Source organism: Diachasmimorpha longicaudata, chromosome 8 (genome assembly GCF_034640455.1).
Source record: "Diachasmimorpha longicaudata isolate KC_UGA_2023 chromosome 8, iyDiaLong2, whole genome shotgun sequence".
In the NCBI taxonomy this organism is placed as follows: domain Eukaryota; kingdom Metazoa; phylum Arthropoda; class Insecta; order Hymenoptera; family Braconidae; genus Diachasmimorpha; species Diachasmimorpha longicaudata.
In genome coordinates, this window is record NC_087232.1 from 7,184,521 (window position 1) to 7,196,375 (window position 11,855).

Genomic DNA, 11,855 nt, shown 5'->3' on the forward strand with positions numbered 1-11,855 from the left:
AAAAAGGGTGGAATACATGCATAACATTAGATTATGAAAAATGAACGATATATGGTTTCTGATAATTGCCAACATCATGAGTATGTCACAAGGTATCATGTCCACGATAGTGTCTGTCTTGTCATATTAATGGGTCTTATTACATTATAATTTATATAATTTTGCGATCAGTAGAAATAAAGAACGATCGCATATGGAGCTTCAATCAGATTTGGCATGATATGGTCTTTGGTATTTTTTTTATTCTGATAATTATGGTTTTTTAACAGCTCGCCTTCTTTGTTCCATAATTTAACATTGCACACGCTGCCTACTGATTCGTAAAAGCAGTTTGAATTTTTTTCTTATGCAGCTGTGCAATCTGGGATTTTTTTATTTGACCACAATCCTGAATAGGACCCACAGAGGATAGACTAAAGTGGAGGCTCAGCACGGTCACGAGCATGAGTGCTTGATTTTGTTCTTCACATTAAGGGATGAAACTTGGTTCGATCAAGGACAATTCCATTTTCCTTCGACCAGCCTTGGTTTCATGCCCTAATGTTGATTATTAAGGTACAGGTGTTTCTTTAATTGGCGGGCGAATTTTGAGCAGTTCACCCACTCGCCAGCCCCTCCCACCCCCGGGAGTTGTACTAACATTGAGGTGCACCTCCACGTAAGTCTATCCTCTTTAACAAAACGATGGACAAATATCTCGGGGCGCCGTGTACTGTGTGCTCCGCCGAGGGCACACAGAGGTCGTCACGGGCATATGCCCTGTAGGCATGCGGGTTTCGATTGGGGCACACAGAGGTCCCCACTTACAGATACCGTGAAGCATCCGGGTCCCGCTTGTAGTGTCATCCCTTAATCTCGAAAAATTAAAATTACGAACCCCGCGGAAAGTCGAAACGCGATCTCTCCGCCGAGATCCCATGGAGTTTGATACGACACTTCGATTTTGATCGAATTCGGAATGAAATGATTATTATGTAGGATGACATCATCTGCAGCTAACAGTGGCTAGGGATTTTACATGCATTAGATTGACTGCATCAGTAAATAAAACTTTGGCGCTCGTGGCAGAGATGGCCGCGATCCGTTTTATCAACTCCCCGACTTGTCACGGGTGTACCTACGTGAAATTGAAAAATGAAAAATGAGGGAATAACTGAGAATTCAGAACGAGTGACTGAAAATCATGACAGTAGGGAAGTCATCCACTGATTATCGTTGATCATAAATTGTAGGTAGTAGGTGAGACCTGCTTTAACAAAATATTTCACTCTGACGTTTACCAAAATGGCTCTGGAGGAGAACGAAAACACTTGGTGAGTCTCATTTCCATTTGTCGATAGTTCCTTCTAGAATCCATTAGAAACCAATTAATCCTTCATTACGTCGGTTTCTGTGCCCTCGGTAGTCATTTCCATGATTTGTGAAGGTTATAAAATGGTCCTGTGGGGTCTGATGGTGCAGTCAGATGTTGCAAGACTTTGTTTATTTAGTGACTTGTCGTTAATTATTTTTTAATGTAACGACAAAGTGAGATAGAATGAACTATCGCGAATCATCGATATCCCCTGACTGAATGGCCGTATTTTAATGACTCAAATCTCGTCTTAGAGGTTGATAAAATATTTACACAATGATTAAACATCGGATCATTTTATCCTGCCGTTCTCAAGTTATTAACCATAGAATACAGACTTTCACCCCATTCTCCAATTCTCTTTTCCATGATTAAAAGACCTGGGGATCGATAATTATTTTTTTCGTCCCATTTATCCTCCGTCGCGATGAATATTCAATTTGAAATCATTAAATTCTCATTAAGACACTAATCACTAAATTTTATTAGCACTCAAAATGATGCCTCCATAATCCTCAATTTACTTGCAAGTGTCACCATCCACGTCCACTTAGATGCGAATTGTTTACCTGATGACGTGTGCTTATCATTATCATTCTTATTCTAAGAATCAGAAGATAAAAAAAAACCGTTTCTCGTTGTCCCAATTCTGTTCTTGGAATAAATCATAAATCCGTCATAACAAAGGTCTCGGGTTTGTTTGCAGGGTTCTAGAGCTGGAAGCGGCGCTTTTGGATACCGAGGTACCCTCGGCCTCCGATATTTACGTAATCTGTAAGGGTCAGTCAGTACCGGCGAACCTCAGACCCGACGTTTGGCAGGCGTGCCTCGACGTCACCGACAGGGGAAATCAACTGATACATTTTAACGAAGTGTTCGACCTCGCTGAGCAGAATGTCATCAGGGAGGACTGTCAGCAGCTTGTTGGTAAGCTTGGTAACGACGACGAAGACAAAGTATCTGTCCTCTCCGACCTAGAATCCATCCTGACATTCTACTGCAAAAGTAGAGGAAAGTCTTATGAGAGGGGAAATGGTTGGCTGGAGCTTCTGGGGCCACTGGTAGCCCTGAAATTGCCTCGTTCAGCCACATACAACTTATTCGAGGCCATAAGAGACGTGTACATCCCCAGGGGTGAGACGAGCAGCGCAGTCCTGAGACTCCTTTTGCTGTATCACGAGCCAGAATTGTGCTCCTTCCTCGACACCAAAAGAGTATCACCAGATCAATACACCAAGGGCTGGGTCAATACCCTGTTTGCAGGGGTCTGCTCTCTCCCTGCTGTCTGTACAATGTGGGATCTGTACTTCATGCAGGCTGATCCTTTCTTCATGATGTTCCTCTCATTAATCATGGTGATAAACGCCAGAGAACAAATTCTCAGCATGAAGGAGGAGGACAAGCAGAGCATTGTGGACACTCTCTCGGCAATGCCCTGTGCCCTAGAGGCCGAAGACGTAACCGACTTCTGCTCTCTCGCTCAGTACTACGCCATGAAGACGCCGACCTCCTTCAAGCAGGATCTCTATTCAATAATGTTCGGCGAAGGGGGTGACGAGAAATTCATTTCCCATGCGTTGTGTTTGCCGGTGTCAGCTCAGGAACTCGTAGAGAACTCTGTGGAGGCTCCGGTGGCCTCTGGAGGGCCCATGGAATCCGTGACGTTCTTCCTCGTCGACTGCCGACCTGCCGAGCAGTACAACGCTGGACATCTAGCCACAGCCTTTCACCTGGACTGCAATCTTATGCTTCAGGAGCCAGCTGCCTTTGCCACTGCGGTCCAGGGACTTCTTCAGGCTCAGAGGCAGGCACTGGCGGTGGGCTCCAATGCTGGAGGGGAACACCTCTGCTTCCTGGGGAGTGGCAGGCAGGAAGAGGACAGATATACTCACATGGTTGTGGCTTCGTTCCTTCAGAAGCATACGCAGTACGTCAGTATGGTGGCCAATGGATATCAAGGTGGGTTTTGATGAGATCAATTAAACGAGTATTTGGGGTTAAGCGTGAGAATTTTTTAGTGCTGGATTGAAAGTAGAATGAAAAATAGCCGATGTAGATTTTTTATTTTATTTTATTTATTTTTTCTTTAAATAATTAATACGATTACTCCAGAAAGTAGTCATTCCTTATGTTCCCTCCAAATAATGGACGAAAAAAAATGAAAATGTTGATTACTATTTTTTTCAGCAATTCACGAATATTTTGGTGACGAAGTTGTCTCAAATCTCGTAGACCACAACTCCCAGCATTGTCTGGTATGCAATGCAAATTTATCAGAGGATAATTCCAACGACGTGAGCCCTGTCAAAGTGAAGAACAATAATTCAGACTTATTTGGTAAAATTGGACTGGCGATGAAGCTGAAGAGCCAGGAGGTGAAAGGAAAGCTCTTTGATTACATCGTCAACACTTCTGCGAACGATACCACGACTGAGAAGAAGAACAGCGAGCCCAGAAGGTCCAGACATACAGCACCAGTATTCAGCATAGACGATGATCACGATCCTGATGTTGTCATGAGCACTCCAGAGAGTGAGGAGCCGGTCGAGGTGGTTTCCATCCAGCAGTGGCTGAAGGACCCACAGCTTCTATATTCCTTCAAGTGCCAGGAGGTTAAAGTTAATGGATATGTTTATGACAGGTGATTATTAAGCCCACAGCCCTCTCAAAAAATCCCGTGATCATTTTCGTTCCATAAAAATGAGAAGCATGCAATAATTATTATATTTTTTTTTATTTCAGCCACCTTCTAGTGACCGACAGTCACCTGATAGTCCTTCGAGAAATCCCAGGCCGTCGGGATGCAGCCCATGTGATAGTGAAACGTCCCCTATCGACAATCGTGAAAATAACGTCTCGAAAACGTCACCCAGACTTGATAACATTCAAATACGGCAGTGCAACACAGTACAATGAGAATCCAGTAATAACTGACATGGACAGATTTCTTATACCAAATGCCAGTGAAGCAACTAAAATGATTTCCCAGCAGATTCTCAAGCAATTGCAAAATTCCGACTAATGTGAGTGATCCAATAATTCTGATTTATTTTCGTTTTTCTTAATCACAAAGGATTTTTTTTCGAATTCGTTATACACCGGGTACTTACAATTTTTCAATTTACTGCATAAATTTATAGGAGATTTTTTGAATAAAGTGAGGGAAGTGTTAAACGTCCATTTATTAAAATCAAGTGCCATTAAACAAGAAATCGAGGGAATTCGTACTGTACGTATTCGTAATTTTATTTCACAACTCGTTCTTGGACAGCTCTGTCGATAAATTTATTTCACTTTGTTTGCTATTATGATTGGAATTATGGGCTGAAGGGGTTTAGGTCATGGTAAAACCTGTCGCTGAATTAATTATAATAATTATAATTATCTCAGGGAGATGTGAATATGAGAGAAAATTTAATGAGATTTTTACTAGCGCCCATCATGTTTCACCACTTCAACACAATAAATCACATATATTCTTGACTTTTCATTCTGTAATCTTGAGGCATGTCATGAGGTCATCAACCTCATGTCTAAAAATTTCTTATGAAGATTGTTTATCTTATTTTTTCACTTCTGTGCTTCCAACTCCCAAAATTTCAAAAATAATTGACAAAAAAATGACGACCATGCTTGAAAACTCCAAGAAAATTGGAGAGGCTTGATGTCATGTTTTCGGAAGTCATGAGAGACAATTCTAATCATTAACTAGGGGAAGAGATTCGTGGAGACGTGGGTGAGGCGAGTACCTCCCATTTGTTATTGATAAATTTTATATTAAAGTCACAGTGTAAGATATACTAAAATAATTATTTATAAAATCTTGGAGAATCATTGTTATCTTTGAAATTCTCATTAATAAGATCCGGCGACTAATGAAGGAAGGCATGAAGTTGCCATTAATTACCCAAGAAGATTCATTTTACAAGCGATTGAACCAACGATCATTGAATTAATTACCGAAAAAAAACCAGAAACTGCGAAATCAAAGAATAATCAAATATAGACCAATTAATTGTTACTGTCTATTTCATCTGAGGTGGGGGAGGATCAGAGCTTTTTTACAATAAAAATTATGAGGAAGTTTCCTTGATAGTTTCCTCTTCGCCGACTCATTCTCGCAATTAATGTGCTAATTATAAAAACTCGTTTGCTTCGAGTCGTCAGGTGTAGTCGATCTCTTGGTAGTAGTTCAATATAAAAACGTAAAAATACGATGTAAAGTGAATCTTCTTGTACTCTCGACTATGTACATAACGAAATAACAAATTATATGACTGTACGATAGTAGATGAATTATAGTAATAATATAAATAAAAGAGAGCATATTGCAACGGATGTAGATAGCATTCGAAATGTTTCGAGGAAATGATTATCCCCTCCCTCTTTGATTCATTATTCTCAATTCCGCGAGCACGCAGGGGACAAATGTATTCTCTTGGTCAGCAGTTTATTGTAGTTTTATTTCTCAAAAGGAAAAAAAAATTGAGAGCAATATTTAATTTCTGCTCGTGAAGAGGAAGGTAAAATTGTCCTTTCAGCTGAATTTTTTTAGATCATTACATTTGCGGTGGAGTTTTTCGAAAAAAGGGAAATCAATGGCGAAATGGATTTTGTAAAAATGAATGATCTGTAAATTAATGATTATTAAGTAGTTGGACTAGTAATGAAGGGTAGGATCGGTCGGAAAAACGAATTAAAATCACTATTCGTCAACTTCCGGGAATGATTGAATGGCTCATTATCAGGGAGTGATTGTGTTATCATTTTTTATCGAGTGGCTGGGCGTGACGGTTCGCCAGCAGCTGATTATTTTCCTTAATCTTATTATTCTTGAGGAAAAGAGTGGAATTTAATGAGCGAAATATTTGGGAAAATTATAATGAATTAATTATTGAAGGTTTGATCATTTCGTTAACTGATTGAAGAGAATGCGTTGAATGAATCGAGTAGGTTTGCCCATTTAACTTGTTAAAAATTTCAATTTATTGAAAATTGATCGTAGCTGACTAATGATCGGTAGAAAATAAATTAATTGACGAGTTGAGGGCAGTACAAACCCGATAAAAATCGAAGAAGGTGAGTGTTTTTCATAGATATCTCGGTATTTGCGGCAGATAAACGATTTTACTGAAGGCCATTTTTGGGAACCAAATAGCGCGGTTCAAAAAAGGGTCGGATGAAAAATTCCCTATTTCTCTTCAATTTCGATATATCTCCATAAACTTAAACTCAACGTGAACTTTGAGGATTTGTGACTTGTCGTTGAGTACGAAACGAAAAATTAGAATTTTTATGACAACTGTGTTCATAGAATTGGAATACAAAACCTGTTTCGGAGTATAAGTGAGGTTAGGTTACACTAGGAAACAGGTGATTAACCTGGCACAGGTGGAAGTGACGAACGGTAAATCCTGATAAAAAATAACAGCTAAATATCCTTTCTAGAATATTTTTTTATTTTCATGTACCTCAGTACCTGAGGGAGATAATCAACAATTTGTCAAGACCATTTTTGTTAAACATTTCACGAACTACAAAAAACGCCCCAACAAAAATTTTTCTATCTCATTCACTTTTCGAGTTATTCCGAAAAAACCTTTGAGAATAGTCAAATCAATTAGTGACAAGTTCTATAAAAGTGTAAAATTAATCAATAGTTCTCTAACATCAGTCTTTAATTCATCAATTATGGATAATGCCTTGGCAATCTCGTGGCAGTTATGACCTGCAATATTACAAATGCAATAAGCTTATCAGCCTGTCCAGTTGACCATGAGGTATGTAAGTTCAAGCATTTATAGGAATGACTACATGTGTTCGTGTTCATGCACATGCGCACAGGCTCTGTCAACGATTATTTACAACTGCTGACTCCACTGTGTTCACTCAGCTCCGAGTAGTCCGGCGTTTGTGTTTGATGCCATCAACGGCCCTGGAAGAGACAATTTTTTTTCCATTCCCCGACTTTAGTGGATTAATCTTCACTCAGAATATTTTGGACTCCCTTAAATAAATGATTGACTCGAGAAAATGGGAAAAGTCAGCTGGGGAGAACTGTTCCCGGGACGATGGAGTGCGGTTATATTCGTATCCTACATGGCCCTCTTCGTAAATCAAGGTGAATATAAATTATTATCCTAATGAAAATCTTCATTGCCAGTGAAAAATGTAGGGAGGGGAATATGGATGTGGCGATGGTTTTTGCATGTGCCTCTGGGTGTCAGGGAAATGGGAATGTTACGTGGCTATGGCCTAAAATCGTTGCTTCACAACGACTTCTTTCAGGCCACCTCCGTACGCTATTTTTCGCCGAGTAAAATGAGGGTAGAATTGCTTCATATTTTTTTAGACAATAAAATTCTCGAGAATTCTTGAGAATCCGTGCACTTTGGTTACGTTTACATGTGTATTTATTTCTTTCTAAATACATTCAATCATTTTTTCATGTTCATACTGTCTTTTGATGAATTCGATTGTGTACATATCCAAAAAATACCTCAAATTTGTTAAATGTAAAGAAATATCGATACAAAATATTTTTATGCAGGTGGCAATGGTCGTATCGGATTGAGGCTATGAGAAACGTAAACAAGAAAATTTATATAAAGATGTGGGAATGTTGTTATCTCAATATTTATAGAATTATCATTATTATTGGAATTACTACTACTGGTATGATTTATACAATGGTTTATTTCAGGAATAATTGTAACATGGTCTCAAACCAAAGGCGATTACAAATACAATGTTGTCACTGTTGTGCTTATGACTGAAGTGCTCAAACTGATAGTATCCACGATATTATATTCATGGAAGTGAGTATCTACGAAATTGAGTTATTTTTTGACGTTTTAAAAAACTCATTATATGAACGTTTGCCCTAAAAAAAAGGTATAATTAAATTAAAATTAAAATAAGCTACCATTTCAAATTATCCCATAATTGACAAGCCAATAGAGGTCTTACTATGCCATTTTTTTAATTTTCAGTAATGATATTTCATCTCTGCTACCTGAGATAATAAAGCACAGAAAAGTGTTCCTCTTGTATATGATCCCATCATTTCTCTACTGTCTCTACAACAATTTAGCATTCATTAATCTCGCTGCATTCGACCCCACGACTTACTATCTCCTTCTACAGTTTAGGGTAGTCATCACTGGAATTATTTACCAGGTAATTTTTTCACATGAATACTCGAATGTTCTGTCATTCAAGTGATGGACTGAATTAATATATTATCGTCGCACTTATTTTGTTTTCAGGTAGTTTTTAAGAAGCAATTATCGAAGAAACAATGGGCGTCATTAGTGATATTGACGCTGGGGTGCATGATGAAGCACGTCAATTTGAATTCTGGAAGCCTGGTTTCCAATTTCCACCTCAATATCAACGCCTTTTTCATATTTATTCAGGTAATATTGTTGTTTCTATATAAAATTGTGATTTGAAATAAGTCCGGGGTATTGATAAACACTTTGCTGACATTTTTTTGGTCGTAAAATTCCCAGTGCGCGATAAATTCCCCAGTGTGTGATAATTTTCCATGTTTAATGACAATTTTTGTAGACAATAGAAAATATTTGACACTTTCCTTCATTCCTCTTTCAGACAATCTGTTCTTGCCTAGCTGGTGTCTACAATGAGTACCTCCTAAAAGGCCAGGGCGCCAACATAGAAATTTACGTGCAAAATATTTTCATGTACATCGACAGTATTATTTGCAACATATTGGTATTAATACTCCAAGGCAATTTGCTAGGTGCCTTCGACAACTTGGGCCCCAGCATTCTCTTCGATCCCAAAGTTCTAGTGATAATGGCCAACAATGCAGCTGTGGGAATCATCACGAGTTTCTTCTTGAAGAATTTGAACTCAATTCTCAAAACTTTTGCCAGTGCCTTGGAACTCGTTTTCACAGCAATTCTCTGCTGGCTTCTCTTCGGCATTCCCATATATTTTAACACGGTTCTGGCCATTGGAATGGTCAGTTACGCTGTCATTGTGTACTCGCAAAATCCTGTGCAAAATTCATCGAAAATGAGGGAGGAGGTTCGAAGTGAGGAGGAGGACGAGAGGGTGGAGCCACTCTTATCAAAAAAAGGAATAGAGATTGTTTGAACAGTCGTGAAGATTTTTTGGTCTTCCCATTTTTATTTCAATCGCGGGGAAATCCTGGCTCGCCAGTTTTTCGTATGTATCTTGAGAATGCCTGGGTTTTAAGGAAAAAACCATATGACATTTCTTGATGATAATTCATTTCTCTACAAAAAATGTTCTGGCGCATTTTTTTGTCAGAGCTCTTTTCAACGAGATAATTACTAAACTGTCGAGGGAAGATTTCTCTTCATTCGATTTTTTTCGATTTTTTTTTTATTTATTGCTAGTTATCTCGAAAATGACTGGTTGTAAGAAAAAGTGTCACTGGATCTTGATGGAAATTTAATTTTCCCTAATAGTGGGTTTGTGACATTTTCTTGTAGAATCAATCGTCACTGAGATATTGACGAAATAATAGCCTCTCCCCTTTGAATAATTAGTTAGTTAATTTAAACAAATATATTTAATTAGTTTGAAATTGTATTTTGAGTTGCAATGAACACGAGAACATCGAGACAATTGTTTGTGATAATTCCGACGAGTTTAGTCTTGGAATACTTCGATTCTTGGAGGACTGAACAGTGAAATGTATAATTATTTAGATTACTGAGAGATTACAATGACTTTGAATGATTTGGTCTATCTAATGGCCAATGAGTGGTCAAATGGCGAAAGTACATGATCGTAAATGAATAACGGATATTATTAGTGATCGTTGTTTTGCTTTCATGACAATTTTTAATGGATTACCATTGACTATTGATAAATCACTGATGCGATTGAAATTTATTTTTAGTTGGTGTTGACATTTATCACTTGTTTCGAATAAAAACAATATTTTATTATGGACTAATGATAATTGTGAGTTTAATTGTCTACGCATTTTTTATATGGTAACTGAAATAAAATAACTAAGTATCTTGGCTCCGAACTTATACTGGCAAATTCAGTAGATAATGTGATCAAACAGAGAATTTTTCGCGCGAAATCATCAGTTGGCGACTCATACGACCCATAATCATGGAAAATCGTGAATTTGACTGATTACGAACTCCACTCCACATGATTCCCGTAAATATCCTGAGATCGGTATCGTTCTGTCATCGTTGATCACCGAGTCGGTGGCCGAAAAATGATCGAATTGATGTTATCGTTCGAACCATGAGAGCCAAATGAGAGGGGGCGAAGTGGTGGATGCTTGCGTGAGACGCAGGAGTACCGGAAGTTGCAAGGCAGTCTCGTTATATTATTGTGTCCGAGCTCTGGGTCCCCCCGGGGACACTTGACCCAATTGTTTCACTTCTAATGTAGTCGTACGTTCCTTTCCGTGGAGCGTTAAATCCGTCAGCCTGAGATATCTAAAATGAGCTAGAAAAATTTATGGTAGGGAACGTGACGTGAAAAAAAAAACGTCAAAACTAATTTCCGGACTAAAGAAAAAATGAGAAAATCAGGTCAGTGATGAGATCTTCCAGAGGAAAAACCGATTAAAAGGGCTTTATAATTTTCCTGCCCAAAGGAAATTTTTCAGAAAAAGCTTCAAATGTATTAATCACAAAAAAGTCTATTCGAAAGATTGATCAAAAAGCTGTCTTCAATGAATTTTACTTTCGTCGGTCTTGTGATCAATTCTAGTTCTACGAATCGAATGCAATTGATGTCACGTCCTCGGTTGATAAGTCAAAGACGGGCTAGGGCTGTTGATCTTGACGATTGTTTAAGGACACGTCGATCAGGCAATCTCGAAAATAGGACAAGTTCTACCGATTGAGTCGCTTCATTATTCAGGCGCGTCAAGTGCTTCTCAACTGCTCCGCACGCCACTGAATCCTGAGCTACTAATGTGATAATAGAAATAATGAAAATCGATTTTGGGTGTCATTGATACGTAGGCCAGACTCAGCCCGTTTGTTTGGGAGTTTTCGAATTTTTCTGGTTGAAAAAGTACTCCTGATAATTGAAAAGAGGCGCGTGGATACGTTCGTGGATAAATTTTAAATTAAAGCCCAAGTTAGTTAAAGTTGCAGTGAATTAATTATGTCTCAAGCCACGAAGAATCTTATTCATGAGATACTACGACTAATAAAAATACTCCGATATTTCACATTTGAACTAATCGACTACTCATGGATACACAAGAGATCGTATGTCATTGGAGTTTTTTTAAACAACAAAATTGACTTTTAGGCAGATTTTTAAATTTTTTAATCACAAGTGAAAGTTAATTAACAGCTGTATTTGGTGTCAGCGGTGAACGCAGGACCTGGGGGTACCAATGTACTTCACCGGTATTTCCACTGCGTTGTACCTAGTTCACCAGGTAGGGGCAACTATTGGTCGATATTCATGCGCACCAAGCGTAAGAGAGAGAGAGAGAAATTACCCCACAATGAGGGAG

General features: G+C 38.6%; 2 protein-coding genes across 5 annotated transcripts; both read left to right on the forward strand.

The window, feature by feature from the left end:
- Positions 1-904: 904 nt before the first annotated feature.
- On the forward strand, positions 905-7,339 carry LOC135165449 (TBC1 domain family member 23). 4 transcript variants are annotated; one of them, XM_064126747.1, is made up of 5 exons: positions 905-1,313; positions 2,061-3,313; positions 3,542-3,995; positions 4,097-4,377; positions 7,199-7,339. In XM_064126747.1, the coding sequence occupies exons 1-4, from the start codon at positions 1,285-1,287 to the stop codon at positions 4,374-4,376; spliced, it is 2,016 nt and encodes a 671-aa protein (XP_063982817.1). In that variant the 5' UTR covers positions 905-1,284; the 3' UTR covers position 4,377; positions 7,199-7,339. The 4 variants fall into 4 exon arrangements, with proteins under 4 accessions (XP_063982817.1, XP_063982815.1, XP_063982818.1 ...); XM_064126745.1 differs by having other exon boundaries at positions 7,159-7,297; XM_064126748.1 differs by lacking the exon at positions 7,199-7,339 and adding an exon at positions 7,029-7,138.
- On the forward strand, positions 7,336-10,316 carry LOC135165452 (UDP-galactose transporter senju). Its single transcript, XM_064126752.1, has 5 exons — positions 7,336-7,475; positions 8,058-8,172; positions 8,347-8,533; positions 8,623-8,772; positions 8,969-10,316. Exons 1-5 carry the CDS (start codon positions 7,388-7,390, stop codon positions 9,476-9,478), a joined length of 1,050 nt encoding a protein of 349 aa, XP_063982822.1. The 5' UTR covers positions 7,336-7,387; the 3' UTR covers positions 9,479-10,316.
- The last annotated feature ends 1,539 nt before the right edge of the window (positions 10,317-11,855 follow it).